This window comes from Oncorhynchus masou, chromosome 31, assembly GCF_036934945.1.
Source record: "Oncorhynchus masou masou isolate Uvic2021 chromosome 31, UVic_Omas_1.1, whole genome shotgun sequence".
Classification (NCBI taxonomy): domain Eukaryota; kingdom Metazoa; phylum Chordata; class Actinopteri; order Salmoniformes; family Salmonidae; genus Oncorhynchus; species Oncorhynchus masou.
Genome location: NC_088242.1, coordinates 32,067,771 through 32,092,106, shown reverse-complemented (window position 1 = coordinate 32,092,106; position 24,336 = coordinate 32,067,771). Strand labels below are relative to the sequence as shown.

The following is a 24,336-nucleotide window of genomic DNA, read 5'->3' as shown; positions in this document are numbered from 1 at the left end:
AGTATGCATATCTCCCTGGCATATCACATAATTTATGCAGCAGCATACAAGACATTTTTGGTCTCACCTATGATCGGTCCAATCAAAGCTATGGTATATATAATTTGATTTGACATCATTTTATCTGTGGCCAATGACCTTGAGCCTTCTTGGATGGCCACTTCTAATGTAACTCTATGGCAGCACCCAAGGGGTTTGAATTTTCAAGCTCTCCCCATTGATTTTGCGGTGATGTAGTTTACCCTTGAGTGACAGAACACTGTGCCAGAACACTGAGACAACTAGAAAATATTACCAACCCCTACGCTCTGTATTTTCTGCTGGCTGCCTCACCACCACAGAAAGCTCTGAGCTAGGCTGAAACACCTGCATTTTGGAGCTGCCTTTTTCAAGAAAGCAAAAAAAGATAATGTTTGTATGCAGCTTTATTAACTAAATGTTTTAATATTTGCTTATATTGTTTGCAAACTGATATGTGACATGTATTAATGACAAAATAACATGCAAAACAGGGAAAAATAAATACAAATGACGGGTTGCCACTAGAAGTGCATGTGATATAAAATACCAACATGCATTTTATTTATATCACTTGCACTTGTAAAAGCCTTAACAAAGGCTTCCAAACTGGCCTTCATGCTGTAATATGCAAACACATTACCTAGCAGCCAACCTGCTTGCACCAATCCCATGCAGTTATGGTAAGATATTGTAAAATACAAACCCCATCCCCCCCTCAATGAATTTCATTAATCCATCCATTCATTAATTTGTTACAATTACTGTAAACATTTTACATAATGCACTGTACTGTTTTACGGTAACTTGCAGGCAGCCAGTTGCCTGCCTGTAAGTTACTATAAAAACAACAATAAAAAATATTAGTGAGTATTGGACACCATAAAATACAGTACGTAACATACTGTACCTATTTCACAGTAATTTACAGGCAACTGGCTGCCTATAAGTTACTGTAACAAGAACAGGAAAGGATTTACAGTGCATGTAATTATTTTATGGGTAGACATTCACCGGGACTTGGGAAAAATATTTGGTAAAGACATCCATCTGCAAGTTTATGATGTTCTTTTTATGTTTGATAATCCAAGATTCTTCACTAAAGAACAGCATGTAATTCATTTGTTTAATTCTTGCTAAATATTACATCTATAAAATGAAATTAAGAACACTATCAGTCAATATTTTGAAAGGTTTGAATTAAATTACTTTGCCACATTGAATAATAAGGTCAGTAAGAAAAATAATGTTGTTGATACTCTTAAGCTTTTCAAATGTTGGTTCTTTGAATGTAAAACTGTGTTTTTGTGTTTATCGGTTTGTGATGTTTTGTGTTCATTTTTAAGGATGTATAGATTTTTTAAACATTTGAATCCTTCAAATTTTGTACTGAGTGTACGAAATATTAAGAACACCTTCCTTATATTGGGTTGCACCCAAATCAAGGCGGGAGGGGAGGGGTTGTTAAGTCTTCAAACGTTTTGTTAGAGCTCGCGAACCGCTGAATCACCGAATACTGCCCCACTCTGATTTACATGACTCCGCTCAAAAACCCTGCTCACATCTCGCGTGGTTCTGTCTTTGGCAACCCCTCCTTTCTCGCTCTCTCTCTCTTCCAGCCTGTCAGTGCCGTTGCTAGTACAGGAGGGTGACAGTCCTCCCCTAGACCCAGCCTGCCGTACCCTGACCGAGGCTTGGAGACTCTCCCCCCCCGCTCAGCCATGGCTACTACTATCGTTACATCCACACGCTTTACAGATGAATACCAACTCTACGAGGAGCTTGGGAAGTAAGCGACTGTCGCCGTTTGCTAACGCTAGCTTGCTAATGCACAGTGCCGTGCTCTCTGTCTTTCCTTCTCCCCACCCCCGTATGCTAACTTTCTCCTTCTTTAGTCAGCTAGCTAGCTGCGATAGCTTGACCCTATTGTGTTTTGCTGGTTGTTGACAGAAGGAAGCTAGCTTGCGTGTCGTAGGTTAGGGACATAGTTTACAATGTATGTATTTAATGCACTTTGTATATGCGATAGCACAGCTAGCTAACAATGTAACGTTGGTGTGTCAACGCCTTGTCTTTTGGTCTGCTGAAAATTGCCAGGCAGGAAGCGTTTGAGCGAAAACACTGACATTTGCTGGCACGGCACGTTGCGTTAGCAGCCTGTTTGACTGTGCTGAATGTATGTATGATTACTAGCTGTCTGTGGCTGTACAATATTAGGTAATTTGTCTAAACTGCGGTTTTAGCTAGCTGATGTGTCGAACATAGACCTATAGTTATAGCCCACACGGACTCCTCCGAAAGCGATGTTGTTGGCACATTATGTAAAACCCTGCACCCCTTCATACAGCAGCCGTAAATATAAATGCCATAAGTAGCATTATAAGCCTCCTAACACACTCTGTCGGTGTGGCTTAAAAGTGCAAGGGTGAGCGTGATGCGGTTTCTCAGAATCTCGGTGGCTTTTTTCTGAGAACCGGGACGTATTATTATTTATTATTATTATTATTATTATGGGCATCTGTCGGTGGCTCGATCCTCTCGACTGATGATGGTTGTTTTGTATACCTATCTCTTTAGCCCCAGACCCTGGCTTTAGTCGCAGTGTCTGGGCGTCTCTCTAGCATTCTATTGATCCGTGATTGGTTTATCAGTTCACACACCTGGGCCGCGTTGAGTAGTTCAACGTTGTGGAACGTTCAGATATCAGTGTATGTAGAACAGTTGCTTCTCTGACACGTATGCTACTCTTATCATGATCAACATAAACAGTCTAGTCATCTAAGAAGAACAACCAGAGTTGGCCACACTGCCATAAAGCCCCAGACCTCTTGGTACATACTATTATAATATAGCTATAAACATATGCCACTTAAGAGATTTGATCTACAGGTACTGCCCACATTTCTTATCGGTGTCTCTAGTGGGAATCAAACCCACATCTGGTGTTATGTTCATCATGCTGTACTAACTGAGCTACCCAGATACTGTAGCACTAACACAGGTAGATGTTGGGTTACAGAGTGGCTGTTTCCAGTGAGAGCTGGAAGAGTAGTTAAACCTGCTTCTGTTTGTCCTCTAATTTAGGTGTGGCCAACCCTCCTGGAGGGCTACTGGCTTGGGTCTGCAGGGTTTAACCTGGTTCCAGCTCTGCTCTAACACACCTGCTACATTTTTAACTAGCTTGTATCCTAATCAAGACTGAGCTGCTGTGTGATAGAGCAGGGTTGGAGCAAAAGCATGCTCACCCAGTAGCACTCCAGGAGAGAGTTGGCCATCCTTGCTCTGTTGTACAGTACCAGTCAAGTTAGGAGACAGCTACACTTTCAAGGGTTTTTCTTTATTTTGGTTAATGATTTTCTACATTGTAGAGTAAATAGTAAATATGTCAACTATGAAATAACACATGGACTCATGTGGTAACCAAAAGTGTTAAACAAATCAAAATATTTTATTTGAGATTCTTCAAAGTACCCTTCGATGACAGCTTTGCACGCACTTGGCATTCTCTCAAACAGCTTAATGAGGAATGCTTTTCCAACCATCTTGAAGGTGTAACCACAAATGCTTCTCCTTCCCTCTGTGGTCCAACTCATCCCAAACCATCTCAATTTGGTTGAGGTCAGGTCATTGTGGAGGACAGGTCATCTGAAACATCATCGTCACTCTTTCTTGGTTATATATCCTTTACAAAGCCTGGAGGTGTCATTATCCTATTGAAAAACAAGTGATGGTCACACTAAGTGCAAACCAGATGGGTTGGCGTATTGCTGTAGACATGCTGGGTAAGTGTGCCTTGAATAAATAAAAAAATCACTGACAGTGTCACCAGCAAAGCACCCCCACACCATCATGTGCTTCACGGTGGGAACCATGCATGCAGAGATCATCCGTTCACAGACTCTGCGTCTCACAGACATTGTGGTTGGAACCAAAAATCTGGAGACAGATTTCCACCGGTGTAATGTTCATTGCTCATGTTTCTTGGCCTTGCCCCAAGCAAGTCTCTTCTTCTTATTGATGTCCTTTAGTAGTGGTTTCTTTGTAGCAATTCGACCATGAAGACCTGATTCACACAGTCTCCTCTGAACAGTTGATATTGAAATGTCTGTTACTTGAACTCTGAAGCATTTATTTGGGCTGCAATTGCTGAGGTACGGTTAACTAATGAACTTATCCTCTGCAGCAGAGGTACCTCGGGTTCTTCCTTTCCTGTGGTGGTCCTCATGAGAGCCAGTTTCATCAAAGCGCTTGATGGTTTTTGCGACTGCACTTGAAGAAACTTTCGAAGTTTTTAATTTCCCGCCTTGATTGAACTTCATATCTTAAAGTAATGATGGACTGTTCATTTCTATTTGCTTATTTGAGCTGTTCTTGCCATAATATGGACTTAACAAGGTACACCTGTTAATTGAAATGCATTCCAGGTGACTACCTCGTGCACAGTCATCTTCTGCACATCTATCACACCAGTGTTTTAATTGCTAAATTGTAATTATTTTGCCATACCGCCCTAATCTTACTTCATTTGCACACACTGTATATTGACCTTTTTATTGAGTTATTGACTGTACATTTGTTTATTCCATTAGTAACTGTTGTTTATGTTGCACTGCTTTGCTTTATCTTGGCCAGTTCTCAACTGGCCTACCTGGTTAAATAAAGGTGAAATAAAAAAAAAATTAAAAGCTGGTTGAGAGAATGCCAAGAGTGTGCAAAGGGTGGCTACTTTTGATGAATTTCCATTATAAAATATGATTGGATTTAACACTTTTTTGGGGTTACTACATGATTTCTTATGTGCTATTTCATAGTTGATGGCTTCTATTATTCTACAATGTAGAAAATTGTAAATAAATAAAAAATAAAAAACTTGAATGAGTAGGTGTCCAAACCTTTGACTGGTACTGTACATATGCTAGTACTGGTGTCTAGACTTGTAGTGTGTACACTACAGCCAATCTTATCCTGGTCTGCACGACTACTGGTTTTCTCTACTAGGCCTACCTAGTAGTTAGTTGATTTATTGACTAATTAAACAAAGTCCTCTTGCTCACCAGGGATGTGTTCATTAGGGAACAAAGTATCAAACTTTTTGCAATGGGAAACAAATGTATTTTCTTATTGGAGTAGATCCGATAGTAGCCTACCATTTCGGTTCAATCTATTTTTGGAAAATGTTCTTGTGCCGACTGAACATGACCTCAGTGTCGTAGATCTGGATCAGTACCTGATTAGAGGGGAAGGAACAACCAGCAGTGTTATAGACCTGTATTTGAGAGAGAGCTCTGCAATCTGGGCGTCCAAACCTGTTCCTGGAGAGCTACCTTCCTGTATGTTTTCGTTCCAACCCCAGTTGTAACTAACCTGGTTCAGCTTATCAACCAGCTAATTATTAGAATCTGTTGTGCTAGATTAGTGTTGGTGTAAAAAATACAGATTTGTAGCTCTCCAGGAACATGGTTGGAGAGCCCTGCAGTACACTGTCAATTTCATTTTTATGGCTCCTTGCTGTGTATCAGTGTTGATGGCCAACCCCTCTGTGTGTTTGTTTGTGGGTATGCCTGGGCGTTAGTATACTAAATGTCAACCCCCCCCCCCCCCCCCGACCCAGAACTGATCATTGCTTGCCTTGTTTTCAGGGGAGCGTTTTCAGTGGTCCGCAGATGTGTGAAGAAGTCATCAGGTCAGGAGTTTGCTGCCAAAATTATCAACACCAAGAAACTCTCAGCCAGAGGTAACACACACACTCAGTGGTAGATTTGTGGGTAGGGGTGCGATGTTCATCCTTGTGAGCTGTCAGTGATCTGCTGTACAAATTGGTGACTGTCAGATGTCTTCAGTTGACCATGAGTAGCTAATGTGTCATGTTTGTGTAATCTCTTGTGACAAATGTTATCATACATTCTAACTTTGATAAAATATTCTGCATACTCAAGATTTTGCTTCTGAGATTGTGTGGGGGGAGGGAGGGGGTGGTAGGTTATGTGGGAACTATGTTTACCAAGGAGGCCGAGCTCCATTGTGGGCTGTAGGCATACGGGGTCACAACTTTTCTAAGCATCTCTCTCTCACTCACTCACTCACATAGACAGTGTGTCTGGGGACTGTGTGCTGCCTCAGCTCAGAGCTGCCCTCCTCTGCAGTCAGCACGCATTCTCGCTCGCTCGCCCGTTCTTTTTTTTTTCTGTTCAGTTTGAGCAGTCCTGGCTTTTTGCTCGATACCCCTCCTGCTCTCTCTCACTTCCTCCCACCCGTCAGTAGCTAGCGGATTGGTCAGTATCGAGGCTAATCCAGTTAGCCCCTGATGAGATATATATTTAGTCTAAGAACCCACGGATCATACACACCTCCCTGTTAGCCCCTTCGTTCTCTGTGCCTGCGTGTGTGTTAATAGTGTCACATTAGGGGAAGGTATTTGTTTCAGAATACCAATCTTGTCATGGTAGCAGTCAAATGATAAGCTTTGTACAGAATTTAAATGTGTGTGTGTGTGTGTATGTCAGGATGGGAGGGACTCAGACGGTCTTGCAGTGATCTGTGTCTAGAGACTGAGAGGAAAGGTGGAGGGAGATGCAGACAGCGATTGTAGGGAGGAGGAGGAATAGTGAGAAGGGGAAAATTTTAGAGATTAGAGGAATAGCCATAGATGGGTGGGTTGTTTAGCAACAAAACGATGCGTGCGCAACCCTTGGGGGAAAACAGATGGGGTAGGCTTAGAATCAAAGGATTGTTGACAACCTGTCAACTATTTCCTCTCAATGAATATTGGAAATGTGAATACGCTTTCACAATGAGCCCTTGTCTCTCAAATACATTACAGTTCTTGGTTAGCTAGCTAGTGAATTTGAGCCATATTAGCATAGACGTGACATGAGTCAAAACAAGACATGTAATCAATAACAAGATACGACGAGCTACCCAAGATTCACCACGTCAGCTTCTTGCCATCGTTGTTAGCTATCTGACCGTCCAGAATCATAACACACAGCCTAGTGCCTGTGCGTTGCGCGGCCATAGTTTTTGTGACGACGTCAGGCAACCCGTCTATACGTAGTGTGTGTACACCGGTGGCAGTGTGCCTGGTAGGATTTAAGGATTTAAGTGTTGTTTTTAGCACCATTGGGCCTGTTTGACCTAGCGCACTGCCCCATGGGTAATAAGTCTCTTAAAGCTCCGCTAAACACCGTCATAATCTGAGGCGGGCTAGTGGTGTGTGTGTCTTGCCTCTCCTTCTCTCCCTGATGTAACATGGCTATAGGCCCGCCCCCCGGTGGAGCAGATGGCCAATTAGAGAACAGCAGGAAGTGCCAGTATTGAGTTAACCCTGCAGCACTCTCTGTCCCATCTACTACCGCCATACACACATGCATTGTGCACGCCTATACACACAGACATGCACACATCAAGAAATAATTGAAAGAATCAGCAAAAGCTGTAGTATGCTGTGCTGAACACGCACCACACATTCAATGGGAAGTTGTGATCCTTTTTTCTAGGGCTGGGTGGTAAACTGTAAACTATATCCTGCTGTTCATTCATTCACAGACCAGATTGGAGTTTTACTTTACCGTCGACAATAGTTTTTTAAATGTTTCATATGTTACATTAAATAATTCACTAATGACTCTAAAAGAGGATTGAGAAGATTGTTGCCAGTTTAAAAAAACCAAACAAAAAACAAACAAACTGCTTACAACTGAGGGCTGCTCGCTAACACAAGTTAACAACTTCTGGAGGGCAAGCTTGCCAAATGGATCCCAGAAAATCGTCTGACTACCCCTAGTGGCGGAAGTAAGAAGTGAAGTTGAAGCAAAAATGCCTTCTGAGGAGAATAATTATTCTGTCAAATAGAGGGATACAAAGACAAAAGAAGAACCCGACGGTGTGTAAATGTTAACAAATTAGTGCAGCAAATTAAGACATTTATTGAAATGAATGCTGGAATTGAACAAATGAACTATGCAAATGGAAAACCATTGGTTCAGTACCAGAGTTTGAGTCGTCTACAAAAGAGGATTTTGATTCCTATACGATGTTCTACAAATAGAAGTACTTCACTGTCAGTTTTGTCCTATTTGTTTTTGGTTGAACAGTATAATGCAGTCAGAATGGAGAAAGCCCATTAACCACTTAGAATGAATTTGTTACCATGCACTACCCATAAAGCATATTTGAACTGTTATTATTCAGAAATACCAAATACCGTCAAAAATGAGAAACGCAGTGATGATATTTTGGCAATTACGCCCAGCCCTACCTCTTTTCACAAATGGAAAGTTCATATAATTATTTCTCGCTCTCTATGCGCCAGTAGTGAAATGAGACAAGTTTCTGTACTTTTTCCCTTTGCAGAAGGGGGAGAGAGAATCTATAGCCTACATGGGGAGGAGAAAAAGGAGAGGGGTAGTGGGAAAGATGGAAGGGGAGAGAGGCAATCAGGAATGGAAGAAGCCAGAGCAGTGATGGGGGAGGTGGAAGGCTTAAGGAATAGTAGAGGGAGGCATGGGGGGTGGGGTAGAAAGGTGGGGGAACTGTGTGTTCGGCTGTAAGGCTGGTTAGCAGCAGTATAGGAGTGTCGCATTTGTTTGGCTGAAATGTATAATGTGAAGAGAAAGAAGGATGGGTGTGCATTGCAGTGTCTGTGCGTGGGTCTAATGTGTGTTTGTTTGTTAGACAGGGTTTCAGATGAAATTGCCAGTTCTTGAGTTTAAGATATTCAGTGTTGCAGTATCAAATACTCAGATTTAATTAATGCAATTAAGTGCTGTCTGTGTGCATGCTCTCCCTCTGTTTTGGAGCCCTGTAGCAGTCACACTTCTGACTCACTCTCTATGCCGTTGCTAGGTTTACCCCAGATTACCTCTAACCTCTCGCAACCGCCTTGCTAACAGTGACGACGAGGGGCGGGGGTGTGCGTGTGTTCCAATTTCATCATGTGTCCCCTGCTAGACAATGTGCTGGCATAGCAATGTTCCACAGCTGGAGCTGCGAGTCACCTCCACAAACATTCACACCTTATACAGTCGTGTGTGTATATATTAGATAATCTTTCTTTTACGTGAAATACGATTCCCTAACTTTTATTTTTTTGGTCTTCTCCTCAGATCACCAGAAGCTGGATCGAGAGGCTCGCATCTGCCGTCTTCTCAAACACTCCAACATAGGTTTGTCGTCTATCTCTCTACACTCTTTTTATTTTATTTTTGAATTTTACCCCTTCTCCCCAATTTCGTGGTATCCAATTGTTTTGTCTCATTGTTACAACTCCCGTACGGGCTCGGGAGAGACGAAGGTTTAAAGTCATGCGTCCTCCGATACACAACCCAACCAAGCCGCACTGCTTCTTAACACAGCGCCATCCAACCTGGAAGCCAGCCCCACCAATGTGTCGAGGGAAACACTGTGCACCTGGCAACCTTGGTGGCGCGCACTGCGCCCGCCCCGCCACAGAAGTCGCTGGTGCGAGATGAGACAAGGATATCCTTACCAGCCAAACCTTCCCTAACCCGGACGACGCTAGGCCAATTGTGCGTCGCCCCACGGACCTCCCGGTCGCGGCCGGTTACGACAGTGCCTGGGCGCGAACCCAGAGTCTCTGCTGGCACAGCCACTGCGCCACCCGGGAGGCCCCCCTCTACACTCTTAAAGGTGCTAAAAGTAGAACCATATTGGGTTCTTTGACTTCCTCATAAGATAACATATTTTTGATACTTGGTAAAGTCTTTATGACATTACATATAATATAAGGCTGTTCTTTGAAGGCCTAGTTATACCCTAACACAATGGTCTGAAGCTCCTGGTTTATAGGCCACATCAGGCCTGCAAGTCACGCTGGCTTGCTAAGTGATGTGTAATTCCAAATTGTAATCCAGCCAAAGTAAGGACATCCAACAAGTGGAACTTTTTAAATGGAGAGTCAGCGATATGAGGTAGATGCACAAAGTAAGCCAACATTGTGGGCCAATTTCTGCAACGACTGAAAGCGTTGGAGCACGATACTAATCTTCTCCACTTGCTCAGATACTGTATTTGACAGTGAGAGCGAAGTCTTGCATCTTGCGCATCGCAATAATGTTTTGCTGACTACCTTTAATCACCCGCAACCTGCATTCAGAATGACTGCCAGAGAGGGCAGAATGATTACTGAGACTGCCTAAATCATCTAAACTGGAACAACTGTCTCAGTAACGAGTTTAATAAATAAAACTGCTAAAAGATTGGATTCAAAAAATCTGTTATTGATCTTTGTGTTTCATAAGATGACTCAACCAATCAATGTACATGCAAAAAAAAAAAGATATTGAAAGAAACAATTCTGAAAATCAACCTGCAATAGAGCATGCTTGGTAATATGATAATGCATGTGGTTTTGAGTGTATTACTCAATTCAGAGTATGGATGTTACCCGTTAATCCATTAGTCGCTTAACACATTTGACCTGTCATGCTTATCAGTCTATAGGTTCATTTGCATAATTTTGTGGAATAAAATTGCTGCTTGTGTATTTTTGAAACTGGCTTTTATAAGCCTAGTCATTGCGCAACCAGTAACAATTCTAAATGCAATCGTGTGTTGACGTTGGTGGCCACCATTTTTAAAAGGAGATATTTTTATTTCTTAATCTCCGCTCGTAATTAAGGCACGCCTCCCATTCGCCATATGGGTGTGTAGGCTATAGTCTGCCTACTGTTTACTATCAGCGTGTCAACCACCACTTTACAATGTGAGCTAGAGGCAGTGTAATTGTTTGAAACGTGAACAGTTGACTTTACTTCAAATAATGGGGCATGTCTTGTCTTTGCTTCAGAGTAGCCTTGCCAAAATCCAACCATAGAAATGTGGAGGCAATTATTTTATCAAGACTTCCTCCAGCCATTAACCAGCGTTTCTCTCCTTTTCTATTGGTTTTCATATCAACTTTCTTTCGTTGTCCAGAAGCCAAAGGCACAATCCTTGTCATATCAGCAACACATCCTAGTTGCTGCTATTCGATTCCCCATCTTTAGAAGTTTCTAACAGAGATGTATCTCACAACTGCTCGCATTAGGTGTGCTGTTTAGAACCGTGTATAACTCGAATTGCATTTTTGCAAATGGTTAAATTACGTTTTATTTTGTTGCTTCATTACAGGAGTTGCATGTTCAATAATAGGCTATAGCCTTTTGAGTAAGATTGTTGCATGTTTCCAATAAGCTCTTGTCTGGTCATTGTATGCATGCATAGTATCAGAGAGGAAGAGGCAAAGCAAGAGGTTTCATTCCCGCCAAAATAAGCCCAATGCGTTTCTATGGGCTTATTTTGGGCCTAAACTTGTCGCCTGCCTTCGCCTTGTGACGACTCCCATTGTTAGAGCGGAAACATTAGCATCTTGTCGTCATATAAAGATCTCTGTTGATCACGTAATTTTACTGTTTGGAAAAATGTGTTTGTTGACTGGTTAATAAGGGTCAGTTAGACTGCAGCAAATTGTACCAGAATTTGCACCCCTCATTCAGAGTAAAAATGTGTTACACTCAACTCTGGTTATTTACACCAACACTGGGGTTCTCTAACACCACGCAGTCACCTGAGTGTTAAATTAACTCCTGAAACAACACTAGACATGTTACACTGATAAACTGTTGGTAACACTGGCCAATTTTGTCTACCAAAAAATACATTTATTTCACCTTAACCAAGTAAGAACAAGTTCTCATTTACAATTGCGACCTGGCCAAGATAAAGCAAAGCAATTCGACACAACAGAGTTACACATGGAGTAAAACAAACACACACTCAATAATACAGTAGAAAAATAAGTATATATACAATGTGAGATAAGGGAGGTAAAGGCAAGAAAGGCCATGTTGGCGAAGTAAATACAATATAGCAATTAACACTGGAATGGTAGATTTGCAGTGGAAGAATGTGCAAAGGAGCTAAATAAATACAGTAGGGGGAGAGGTAGGGCTAAATTATTACACTGCTGGGTCACTGACTCCCTTCTATTCTCCTACTCTCTGCTCAATAAAATTACAGTAAATATTTAAAGACAGACATCATGACAAAGATATCAACTATGCCAGTACTGTATATGTAAAATTATTAACAGTATACCAGATATATATACCCATAACATAGATGTGTGAATGTTTTTAAACTACCTATCATTTTAAACTTATCAGAATACTTTGCCTCAATGTTATTAAACACTAATGCTTAAGCACTATAAAAAAATGATTCCAAAGGTTTTTATGTAGAACCCCTTCTTGCCTTCCAAATAATCCTTCTTGCATTTCCACGAATCATCAAATAACCCTTTCTTCCAAAAACTGTTCTTAGGATGAAAAAGGGTCTTGGTACAAACTGAAAACAAATGGTTCTATATAGTGCCAAATAAGGGTTCTTGGCTTGTGACCATAGCAGAACCCTTTTTGATGCTATATGGATTTTACTTTAAAGGTTCTATAAATAACCATGCTCATAAAGTTCTAAATGGAACCTGTATGGTGCTATAAAGAACCATTAAAAAAAAAGGTTCTATATGACACTAAAAAAGGGTTCCGCTATAGTTACAACCCATACTTAGTCAAACGACCTCAATTGACCCAAGGCCATACGTGAGTCTTTCACAAGACACCATCACATAGTCATATACAATGCATTCGTACGGTATTCAGACCCCTTCCCCTTTTCCACATTTTGTTACGTTACAGCCTCATTCTAAAATGTATTTAAATGTTATTTTTATATACACAACCCATAATGACAAAGCGAAAACCAGGTTTTTAGAAATATTTGCAAGTGTATTAAACAGAAATACCTTATTTACATAAGTATTCAGACCCTTTGCTCGGAGACTCAATTGAGCTCAGGTGTATCCTGTTTCCATTGATCATCCTTGATTCTACAACTTGATTGAAGTCCACCTGTGATAAATTCAATTGATTGGACATGATTTGGAAAGGCACACACATGTCAGTAGGCCACCGTTGACAGTAGAGGTTGACCGATTTGTTTTTTTGTTGTTTTTTTTTCAACACCGATACCGATTATTGGAGGACCGAAAAAGCCGATACCGATTAATTGGCCTTTTTTTATTTTTTTATTTTTTGGGGGGGTGGTAATAATGACAATTACAACAATACAGAATAAACACTTATTTTAACTTAATATAATACATCAATAAAACAAATGTAGCCTCAAATAAATAATGAAACATGTTCAATTTGGTCTAAATAATGCACAAACAGTGTTGGAGAAGAAAGTAAAAGTGCAATATGTGCCATGTAAGAAAGCTGTTTTAAGTTCCTTGTTCAGAACATGAGAACATATGAAAGTTGGTGGTTCCTTTTAACATGAGACTTCAATATTCCAAGGTAAGAGGTTTTAGGTTGTAGTTAATATAGTATTTATAGGACTATTTCCCTCTATACCATTTGTATTTCATATACCTTTGACTATTGGATGTTCTTATAGGCACTATAGTATTGCCAGTGTAACAGTATACCTTCCGTCCCTCTCCTAGCCCCTACCTGGGCTCTAACCAGGAACACATCGACAACAGCCACACTCGAAGCATCGTTACCCATCGCCCCACAAAAGCCGCGGCCCTTGCAGAGCAAGGGGAATAACTACTCCAAGTCTCAGAGCGAGTTACGTTTGAAACGCTATTAGCGCACACCCAGCTAACTAGCTAGCCATTTCACATCGGTTACACCAGCCATTAGGCTGATAAGCTTGAAGTCATAAACAGCGCTGTGCTTGCGAAGAGCTGCTGGCAAAACGCACGAAAGTGCTGTTTGAATGAATGATTACGAGCCTGCTACTGCTCAGTCAGACTGCTCTATCAAATCAGACTTAATTCTAACATAATAACACACAGAAAAACGAACCTTTGGTCTCATTAATTTGGTTGAATCCGGAAACTATCATTTCAAAAACAAAATGTTTATTTCAGTGAAATACGGAACCGTTCGTATCTAACGGGTGGCATCCCTAAGTCTAAATATTCTTGTTACATTGCACAACCTTCAATGTTATGTCATAATTACGTAAAATTCTGGCAAATTAGTTCGCAATGAGCCAGGCTGCCCAAACTGTTGCTTAAACCCTGACTCTGCATGCAATGAACGCAAGAGAAATGACACAATTTCACCTGGATAATATTGCCTGCTAACCTGGATTAGTAGTTATAACTACTGATTATGATTGATTGTTTTTTATAAGATAAGTTTAATGCTAGCTAGCAACTTACCTTGGCTTACTGCATTCGCGTAACAGGCAGTCTCCTTGTGGAGTGCAACGAGAGAGAGGCAGGTCGTTATTGCGTTGGACTAGTTGACCGTTCTGCCCCTGAACAACGCAGTTAACCCACCGTTCCTAGGCCCTCATTGAAAATAAGAATGTGTTCTTAACTTACTTGCCTAGTTAAATAAAGGTATATAAAAAATACAAATCGGAGATCGGCGCCCAAAAATACTGATTTCCGATTGTTATGAACTTGAAATCGGCCCAATTAATCGGCCATTCCGATTTAATCGGTTGACCTCTAGTTGACAGTGCATGTCAAAGCAAAATTCAAGCCATGAGGTCGAAGGAATTGTCCATAGAGCTCCGAGACAGGATTCTGTCTGCATAGATCTGGGGAAGGGTACCAAAATCAATTCTGCAGGTTGAACACAGTGGCCTCCAACATTCTTAAATGGAAGAAGTTTGTAACCACCAAGACTCTGCCTAGGGCTGGCTGTCTGGCCAAACTGAACAATCTGGGGTAGAAGGGCCTTGTCAGGGAGCTGACCAAGAACCCGATGGCCACTCTGACAGAGCTCCAGAGTTCCTCTGGCGATGGGAGAACCTTCCAGAAGGACATCCATCTCAAGAACTCCGTCAATCAGCCCTTTATGGTAGGGTGACCAACACATAAGCCACTCTTTAGCCCGCTTGGATTTTTGCCAAAAGGCATCGAAAGGACTCTGACCATGAGAAACACGATTTTCTGCTCTGATGAAACCAAGATTGAACTCTTTGGCCTGAATGACGAACGTCATGTCTGGAGGAATCCAGGCACCGTTCATCACCTGGCCAATACCATCCCTACGATGAAGCATGGTGAAGAATCATGCTGTGGGGATGTTTTTCAGCGGCAGGGATTGGGGGACTAGATCGGGTGAAAGATGAACAGAGCAAAGTACAGAGATCCTTGATGAAAACCTGCTCCAGAGTGCTCAGGACCTCAGACTGGGCGAAGGTTCACCTCCTAACAGGACAACGACCCTAAGCATACAGCCAAGACAATGCAGGAGTGGCTTTGGGACAAGTCTCTAATTGTCCTGAGTGGCCCAGCCAGAGCCCGGACTTGAACCCCATCAAACCTGAAAATAGCTGTGCAGTGATGCTCCCCATCCAACCTGACAGAGCTTGAGAGGATCTGCAGGGAAGAATGGGAGAAACTCCCCAAATACTGGTCTGCCAAGCATGTAGCGTCATACCCAAGAAGCCTTGAGGCTGTAATCGCTGCCAAAGAGGCTTCAACAAAGTACTGAGTAAAGTGTCTGAATACTTATGTAAATGTCATAGAAAAGGCTGTAACGTAAAAAAATATGGAAATAGTAAAGGTATTTTCGAAAGCACTGTATGTAATAGCATAACAGATCAGTTATACTGGAATGACTCTCTCTCACTGTTGCACAAAAAAAGCTGTGCACAAACCACGGGCCAATATATTCTGAGTCAGCGCTCCTACATTTGAATTATCACAAATAACTTTTTTTCAAACTGCGAAGAACCGTTGAAGGGCTTTTCGTTATGTAGAAAACACATTGCACCGATTTGACAGTCTGCTGTTCATTCGCTTGCTGACGACATGGTGTGTTTTAGGGACCACCCGCCAATGGGCGACTGACAGCCGCCATTTTCACCTGTGTGAGTTTCCTTTTGCGAGGATGGAGACTTCGTTTTTGATTATACGGTTTAGAAATTGAGAGTACAAACACAAGTTAATCAGGCTGCTGAGCAAATTACACTATTTTACGTCTTTTCGGTTGAAAAAAGGGTTCTCTTCTTTTAGTGGTAATTAAAATGTAGGGGCGGTGACTCACAATATTTTGGGCTGTGCTTTGTGCACAACTCTTTTTAGGCAACCGTGAGTTGAGTCATTCCAGTTGAACTAATCTGTTATGCTATTACATAGACTGCAGAACCTTATCCCTCTGCAAAGAACACTTTGGAACCCTTTTTTTCTAAGTGTTTCTATCAATCTGTATGTCTGAGTGTATATCTCTCTGTCTGGATGTCAGCCTCTGTATTTGTTTGTCTACTGGTTTTATTTTCAAATTGAGGATTAGAAAAAGTAATCGATTTGAGGACAATAATTATTGTTAAAATCAGTTCGGGCTTCTTGCGACTAGCAATCCCGTATCCGGGAGCATAATCATAGCCTCAAGCTCATTACCATAACGCAACTTTTCCTATTCATGAAAATCGCAAATGAAATGAAATGAAATAAATATATTCCAACACAAGCTTAGCCTTTTGTTAACAACACTGTCATCTCAGATTTTCAAAATAAGCATTACAGCCAACGCTAGACAAGCATTTGTGTAAGTTTATCATGGCATAATGCTATGCTAGGCTCTGCTGGCAGCAGGCAACATTTTCACGAAAATAAGAAAAGCAACCAAATTAAATCATTACCTTTGAAGAACTTCAGATGCTTTCACTCAGGAGACTCCCGGTTAGATTGCAAATGTTCCTTTTTTCCAAAAATATTATTTTTGTAGGCGAAATAGCTCCCGTTTGTTCATCCTGCTTAGCTGAGAAATCGAACGAAAAATACTTCAACTATAACGGCAAACTTTTTTCAAAATTTGCTCCATAATATCGACAAACACAGCAAACGTTGTTTAGGATTCATCCTCAAGGTGTTTTTAACATATGTATTCGATAATATATGCGTCGAGGCAGTTGGTTTCTCATAAGAAGCGATTGGAAAAATGGCTACCTCAGTATTTTACGCAAGGTTTTCTGCGGGAGACACCATGTGACCACATGCCATATATGGTCCCTTACAACCATTCTTCAAGGGAAATGCCTAAAAAGACGTCACAATGCTGGAGACACCTTGGGGAAAACGTGGAAAATGTAAGCTCATTCGTAGCTCATTCACAGCCATATAAGGTGTCATTGGCATGAAGCGGTTTCAAAAAATGCGACACTTCCTGATTGGATTTTTATCTGGGTTTCGCCTGTAACATCAGTTCTGTGGCACTCACAGACTATCTTTGCAGTTTTGGAAATGTCGGAGTGATTTCTTTCCAAAGCTGTCAATTATATGCATAGTCGAGCATCTTTTCGTGACAAAATATCTTGTTTAAAACGGGAACGTTTTTCATCCAAAAATTAAAATAGCGCCCCCTAAAAAAATATAACCAGGAGGAGAGAACAAAGGAGGTAGAGGAAGAGAAAATATGAGAGCGGGATGAGGCCTTACCAATGAGTCAATGACAATTTTGTGCTGTCTCCTTCATTTGTATCCCTCGATCATGTCTCCCTCTACCTTCTTTCTGCCTCATTTATTATTATTATATATTTTTTCTCCAGTGTCCCAGATTGCTCTACCCCTCAGGCATGGTCTCCTTCCTTTTCTCACACTCCCTTTTCATTCTCTTTTTTTATACTTCACCCTCTCTCACCCCCTTCTCTCATTTGCCCTATAAACTTTGGATAAAGAGAGTGGGACAGATAGAGGGGATAGTGATATGAGCACATGTACTGTACTTGCTGCAGGGCCGACCTGCTGCTCATTGCACAGCAAAATGTACCTTTTTACATCACCTTTAACCTTGAAATCTGAACCCTTAAACAAACCATACAGTAGGTCAGATTTAGAATCACAAAACTGAGCCCGAGCCACTAGCCTGTAATATTCCACTTTTTAAAATCTCTCAATTCTCTTTCTCTCCCTCTTCTCCACCCACTCTCCCTTTCTTTTCTCTAGTGAGGCTACATGACAGTATCTCAGAGGAAGGCTTTCACTACCTTGTCTTTGACCTGTAAGTATAGCACACATGCACATTTCAGGCTTGTGAATGAGCTTTATTATGTATGATAACAGTCATGTTCTCTCTCTCTCTCTCTCTCTCTCTCAGGGTGACTGGAGGAGAGTTGTTTGAGGACATCGTTGCTAGGGAGTACTACAGCGAGGCTGATGCCAGGTGGGCAATCCCTATTTACTGTTACCATGGTTACTGTGCCGCACAGCGCGGGTCTAAACCGTGGGAGAGTGGCGTGATTTCACGTGGTGCGCGCACACACTACACAGGCTGACTATGGGTTTCCTTGTATTCATGTCTGCTGCATTGTCATGTCTTGTTATCCCTCTCTCCTCCCTCTTCCTATATATCATATAACCCTTTCTCTTCTTCCCCACTCATCTCTCCCTCTTTCCCTTTTGTTTCCTTCCTAACTCTACTCCCTTTCTCTTCCCTCCCTCTCACTCTCTTCTCCTCAATCTTGCTATTAGGTGATATTCTTTGTTGAATTAAGGGAAGTGTCCATGAAATAATTTGACTAGTGCTGACCAGGGCTTTTGACACACACACTCTACAAGCCACATGGGGTCAGCAACACGCCCTTCCCAAGACTGATTTGACCTTTCACCTCAGAGCCTCACAACCAGCAGACCGTCTTAACAGTATTTTTGCCAACTGGCTTATCCATTTGGGGTACTTGGGAAGTCTCAAAAGAACATAGGCCAAGTTGGTCAAATGCTTATGAGGGGGTACTCCAGGCATAACAAAATGTGATATGGGTACAGTAATGAAAAGTTTAAAGCAACTATTGTAATAAATCTGTCTCACTACTTTGTCTCTTTGTCAGACCTGTTGAGCTTTCTGTACACACCAGGCATGTGTTTAGTGATGAAAAGATGACTGATTTGTTTTCTCCTTTTCTCACGCTCAACCCCCTTCTCTCCCTTTCCTCTCCAGTCAGTGTATCAACCAGATCTTGGAGAGTGTCCAACATATCCACCAGCATGACATCGTCCACAGGGACCTCAAGGTGTGTGTGTTTCTGTGGTGTGCGTGTGTGTTGCTATAACTACCACACACACACACCTCTGTTCGTGGCCATGGCAACGCACTGCTCTCATCTCCCTCTTTATCCCCCTTTCTCTCTCCACTTGCTCCCCTCCCTTTCACAAAGGCCCACTCTCTCTCTCTGACCTCTTTAGCCCTCGTCTTTTCTCACTGCCTCTTTTTTTTCCACTCTCTCTTCTGCACTAGGGGTATGAACATTTAAAATGAGATTGGGTTAACGTTAAGAAAAAATCCTTAACTGCACTGTGAATGTCATTTTGTTATCACAGAACTCCCACTAACAGGTCCCCATCATCATCATAAAGGGAAAATAAGAATGTAACAAATACGTAATGCAACAATGCTGTATTTCTTTGCTACTTTATTAACTGGAGCTCTACTGCAGGGAGAGAAGCAACTCATGCAGGGAGCGGGGTAGGGGGCAGTGTGTATCTGAAGGACAAGGGGAGCAGGGAGATGGCAACCAAGTCCACTCGCACCGGTAGACTAACTTATTGCTAGTTATTTATCTCATCTTGTTACATAGTGCCCGTCTTGACTACATCAAACCGAGAGAAGCTAGCTAACATTAACTTCCGACCTACTGTTAATATCAACCACTCCATTCAGATTATTAAGTAGCAGCCTACCTGTTGGCTCTTGGTGTTGTAGCTTGTCCTTCTCTTTTAGTTAACTTTTTTAGGTCTGTCATTACAATTCCATCTTCCATTTATTAGCCTAGATATCGCCTAATAACTTGCCACACCGAGGCACTAGCTCTGACTGTAGCCTTGTGCTGGGTTAATGACTTGTGATTGGATGATAGAAAGCGGCACTCGTGAAAAGCAAGCGCAGCAGCATAAATTATAATGTCTCTCTGCGTGAAGGGTGATAGAAACCATCTGCATTGTGAATTCACTGTGCTGGGAGAGTGAGTGCAACCTTGTGGTGTACTCTCTTCAATTTTGAATTAAAAAAAAAAAAAATGATCCTCTCCCTTTCTGCCATTTGGCAGTACGTTCAACTGCAGACCACACGTAACCATGCCAGCCCAAGACTTCCACATCTGGTTAATCAGCTTCTTGGCTAAAGGATAAATGCTCACTAACAAAGATCTAAACAACCGGCCTCACAACCGCAGACCACATGTAGGCGAGCAGTTTGCTTATGTCAGAGTTGTGATCAGAGTGCCCCATGGTGGGGTTATGCTTTGGGCAGGCATAAGCTATGGACAACCAACACAATGCACAGAAATACCATGAGATTCCGAGGCATATTGTGAAGCACAGGTATCTGTATTCCCAGTTGTGAAATCCAAAGATATGGGCCTAATTAATTTATTTCACTTGATTGATTTCCTCATCTGAACTTTATCTCAGTAAAATCAATTAAATTGTTGCATGTTGCCTTTATATTTTTGTTCTGTGTGTGTGTGTGTGTGTGTGTGTATATATATATATATATATATATATATATATATATATATATATATATATATATATATATATATATATATATATATATATATATATATATCTCATCGCTTGAATCGCTCTACTGAGGTTAGCTGTATTACCTATTGTGTGCTGTCTGCTTCGTTGGCCTTTTTTCCTGAGTGGGCTTTTACTGCAGTCCCTTACACGCACGCACGCATGCGCATGCAGTCTGCAGTGCTGTCTAAATGACTCTCAAGTGGTTTCCATGGCTACCACCATATGTCAATATATGGCTGCAGAGATAATTGTAGGAGAGATGGAGACCCACACACAGTCAAATGTGGTCAATTCCAAAACGGCTTAAAGGAAAAATCCACTCAAAGGGCTCTATATTTGGTTGGCGTTAAAGGGGCGCTGGTGTCAAAACGCACGTTAGTTTACAATTTCATCGTGTAAAATCAGGCGTTTTCCAGCCCTAACGCCAGGTTTGGCAATTTTACATCCGCCCGCTTCAGCTCAGCTGGAAAAACATGATCTCAAGTGATAATTTCAGGCAGCACTGATAGCAATATTTAAGACTAACCAAAAGCTGGTTTTAGTGATAACTCAGCTGGTTATGGCATGGACAATGGAAAAGCAGCCTATCCAGCCGTGACACACACTGCCCATATGTGCATGAAACGAGTAGCCTAAAGTGCTTTTGGTGCGTGTATACTTCGTATTTAGAAACATAAAAACAAATGTTTTCCCACTTTTTATTTAGTTCTAAAACCAAACCCCTCGACGAAGGCTTCTTTATTTGTCTGCCGAATGCCAAGTAGTCAAGACTGTCGATAAACAGTTTGACTCCTGAGACCGCTTGGAAATAGGTCTTCATCGCCAAAGCTTTATTCAAATATCAAGTTTGAGAGGAGTACAACGGTGAGCTGACATTCCCTTTTTTAAAATCTATGTATTGTCGGGAGGCCCACATTTATTTTAGGCATCCAGGTTAAAATGTTTGACGTGCATTACACCCTCTCCATGATGTAGACTGTGTCCATGCCCACCGTGAAACGAGAGATGAGAACCTGAATAACGGTGAACCTCGTATTTAGAAGTTACCTGTAAAAAATACAATGTTTTTTGCTTGTTTTCATATGTTAAACACCCAAGACCTGCCCTAGGCCTATGGCAAAGGCTGGTTCAACAAACATTGTTTGTTTAAAAAAAAATGTATTGCTGGTTTTTCATTACATTTTTTATTACAATCCAATGATTCACCTTCATGGCGACAATGTCCGTGGGACGCTTGCAATTCCACTGCTGGAGATTGTGTGAATGTGATCTGATCTGTGAAATGGTTCTGATTTATGTTCATAAAACATAGGCCTATTTGGGAAATGTAAAGGTGAGTGGACATTCTCCCTTTCTCTTCATATCGGATCTTTGTCCAGCTCCCGTGAAAAGTTTGGATGTGCGTAAAACCCTTCATAGTCTGTTTTAATATTATATGCCCACGGGGAGAAATGATGGTGCTTGTAAGTGTGACACAGGCTTTTATTTTTAAACAAGTTGTTGTGGTGTTTTTACATTTAGCCTTTTAACTAGGCAAGTCAGTTAAGAACAAAATCTTATTTACAATGGACTACAGGGCAACAGATGGTTTACTGCCTTGTTCAGGGGCAGAATGAAAGATTTTTACCTCGTCAGCTCGGGGATTCGATCCAGCAACATTTCGGTTACTGGCCCAACGTTGTAAGTAATTGCATGGCTTCAATTGCATTCACACTGATATAGGGGCCTACTGTAAATTGCATCATGGCTGAACTAATAATTTGAAACATGGGGCGGCAGATGTGGTTATGTGGACTACAAATGTTCAAGTTAACGTATTTAGCAAAGAGTTCTACATTTTATTTTGTTTCTGTAAGCCATTTCACAAACTTAGACTAACATTGGAGTTGATTCTAAGGCAATGCATAAAATACCGCAAATATACAATTTGAAGCAAACAGATATTTCGCCGTGAAGCACGTTCTGATTGGCAAGTGAGGGCTAAGCCTCGACTTGTTGGTTCATGAAAACCCAGCCCTTTCACGCTAATGCTAGCAAGTGCCAGTGGTGGAAAAAGTACCCAATTGTGATACTTGAGTAAAAGTATAGATCCCATAATAGAAAGTCACTCAGTAAAATACTACTTGAGTAAAAGTATTTGGAGGGAGGGAGAGAATCTCATGCCACTGTATATAGACTTTCTTTTTGTTCTATTGTGTAATTGACTACGCTTGTTTTATTCCATGTAACTCTGTTGTTTCTGTCGCACTGCTTGTAAATAATGGTTCTCAACTAGCTTACCTGGTTAAATAAAGGTGAAATAAGGTTTTAACCAATTTTAAAAAATCTCTCATATCTCAAAAGTATAAATCACTTCAAATTCCTTTTATCAAGCAAAGCAGACCGCACCATTGTATTGTTTAAAACATTTCCGGATAGGCAGGGGCACTCTCCAACACTGACGACATTTACAAATGCATTTGTGTTTAGTGAGTCTGCCAGATCAGATGCAGTAGTGATGAAAGGGGATGTTCTCTTGGTAAGTGTGTGAATTGGACCATTTGTCTGTCCTGCTATGCATTCAGAATGTAAAAAGTACTTTTGGGTGTCAAGGAAAATGTATGGAGTAAAACGTTTACTTTATTTTCTTTAGGAATGTAGTGAAGTAAAATTTGTCAAACCCACCTTCAGTAAAAATACCCTAAAGTACTACTTAAGCACTTTACACCACTGGCAAGTGTGCCGATTTAATTGTGTTAGTGAAAATGGCACAAATATTTCTTACACACCCCTGAACCTACAGTGCTACCGCCTGTGCTTAGAAGTACCATTGCGTTAGTTTTGGGGCTCTATTTAACAAACTTATCTTGGTATTTTGTTCATTAGTCCAAAAAATGTTTTGCATGTTGGCAGGGAAGTTTTCAAAAATATTGGACTTTCAAGAAGCAAAGTGTCACCGGCCTCATGATGTAAAATACAGGGGTCAGCAAGCCGCGGCTCTTCAACATCCCCCTTGCGACTCCCTGGCTATTTATTTACTGAACATAAAATATAAACGCAACATGTAAAGTGTTGGTCCTAATATCCCCAAAAGGTACCATACGAACACAAGCGTAATTTCTCTCAAGTTTGTGGCACATTTGTGGCATATCAAGAATTTGATTAAACAGCATGATCATTATACAGATGCACCTTGTGCTGGGGACAATAAAAGGCCACTCTGAAATGAACAGTTTTGTCACACAACACAATGCCACAGATGTCTCAAGTTTTTGGGGAGTGTGCTGTTGCCAGAGAATTGAATGTTCATTTCTCTACCATAGAGAATTTGGCAGTGCGCTCTACCGGCCTCACAACCGCAGACCACGAGTAACCATGCCAGCCAAAGACAGCCAGATTCTTGGCAAAGGATAATTGCTTACTAAAGAAGATGTAAACAAATTTGTGCACGAAATTTGTGAAGCGCTTAGTTCATATGGAATGTTTTTGGGATCTTTTATTTCAGCATGTGAAAATGGGACAAGTTGCATTTTAATTTTGTTCAGGGTAGTTAAAGCAGTATAATAAATATTGAGGACAATCAAACCTTCTGTTTCCATTATAATACTTGTGTATGTGTGTCGTTATTCAATTTCTTGCAGAGCGTTATGTGAATATTTCAATTAATCACTGCAGAACAATATTTCCTTTGGTAGGTTTTATTTATTTATTTTAATCAATGTATGTTCACAAGATTCAATTCTTCCTGCAACTTCACCAGTCAGATGCTACAACTGCTCTGTCACCCT

The 24,336-nt window shown here is 41.2% G+C and overlaps 1 protein-coding gene across 10 annotated transcripts in view; it reads left to right on the top strand.

Moving 5' to 3' along the window:
• Positions 1–1,609: 1,609 nt before the first annotated feature.
• Positions 1,610–24,336, top strand: part of LOC135523807 (calcium/calmodulin-dependent protein kinase type II subunit gamma) — a 39,360-nt gene continuing 16,633 nt past the window's right edge. For 8 of the 10 annotated variants that reach the window (XM_064950733.1, XM_064950727.1, XM_064950730.1 and 5 more), the window contains exons 1-6: positions 1,610–1,807; positions 5,658–5,752; positions 9,123–9,182; positions 17,996–18,050; positions 18,147–18,212; positions 18,987–19,059. In XM_064950733.1, the coding sequence (XP_064806805.1) occupies positions 1,740–1,807; positions 5,658–5,752; positions 9,123–9,182; positions 17,996–18,050; positions 18,147–18,212; positions 18,987–19,059 (417 nt within the window). In that variant the 5' untranslated portion in view covers positions 1,610–1,739. The remainder of the gene's footprint in view (positions 1,808–5,657; positions 5,753–9,122; positions 9,183–17,995; positions 18,051–18,146; positions 18,213–18,986; positions 19,060–24,336) is intronic. The other 2 variants (XM_064950734.1, XM_064950728.1) reach the window with 1 other exon arrangement.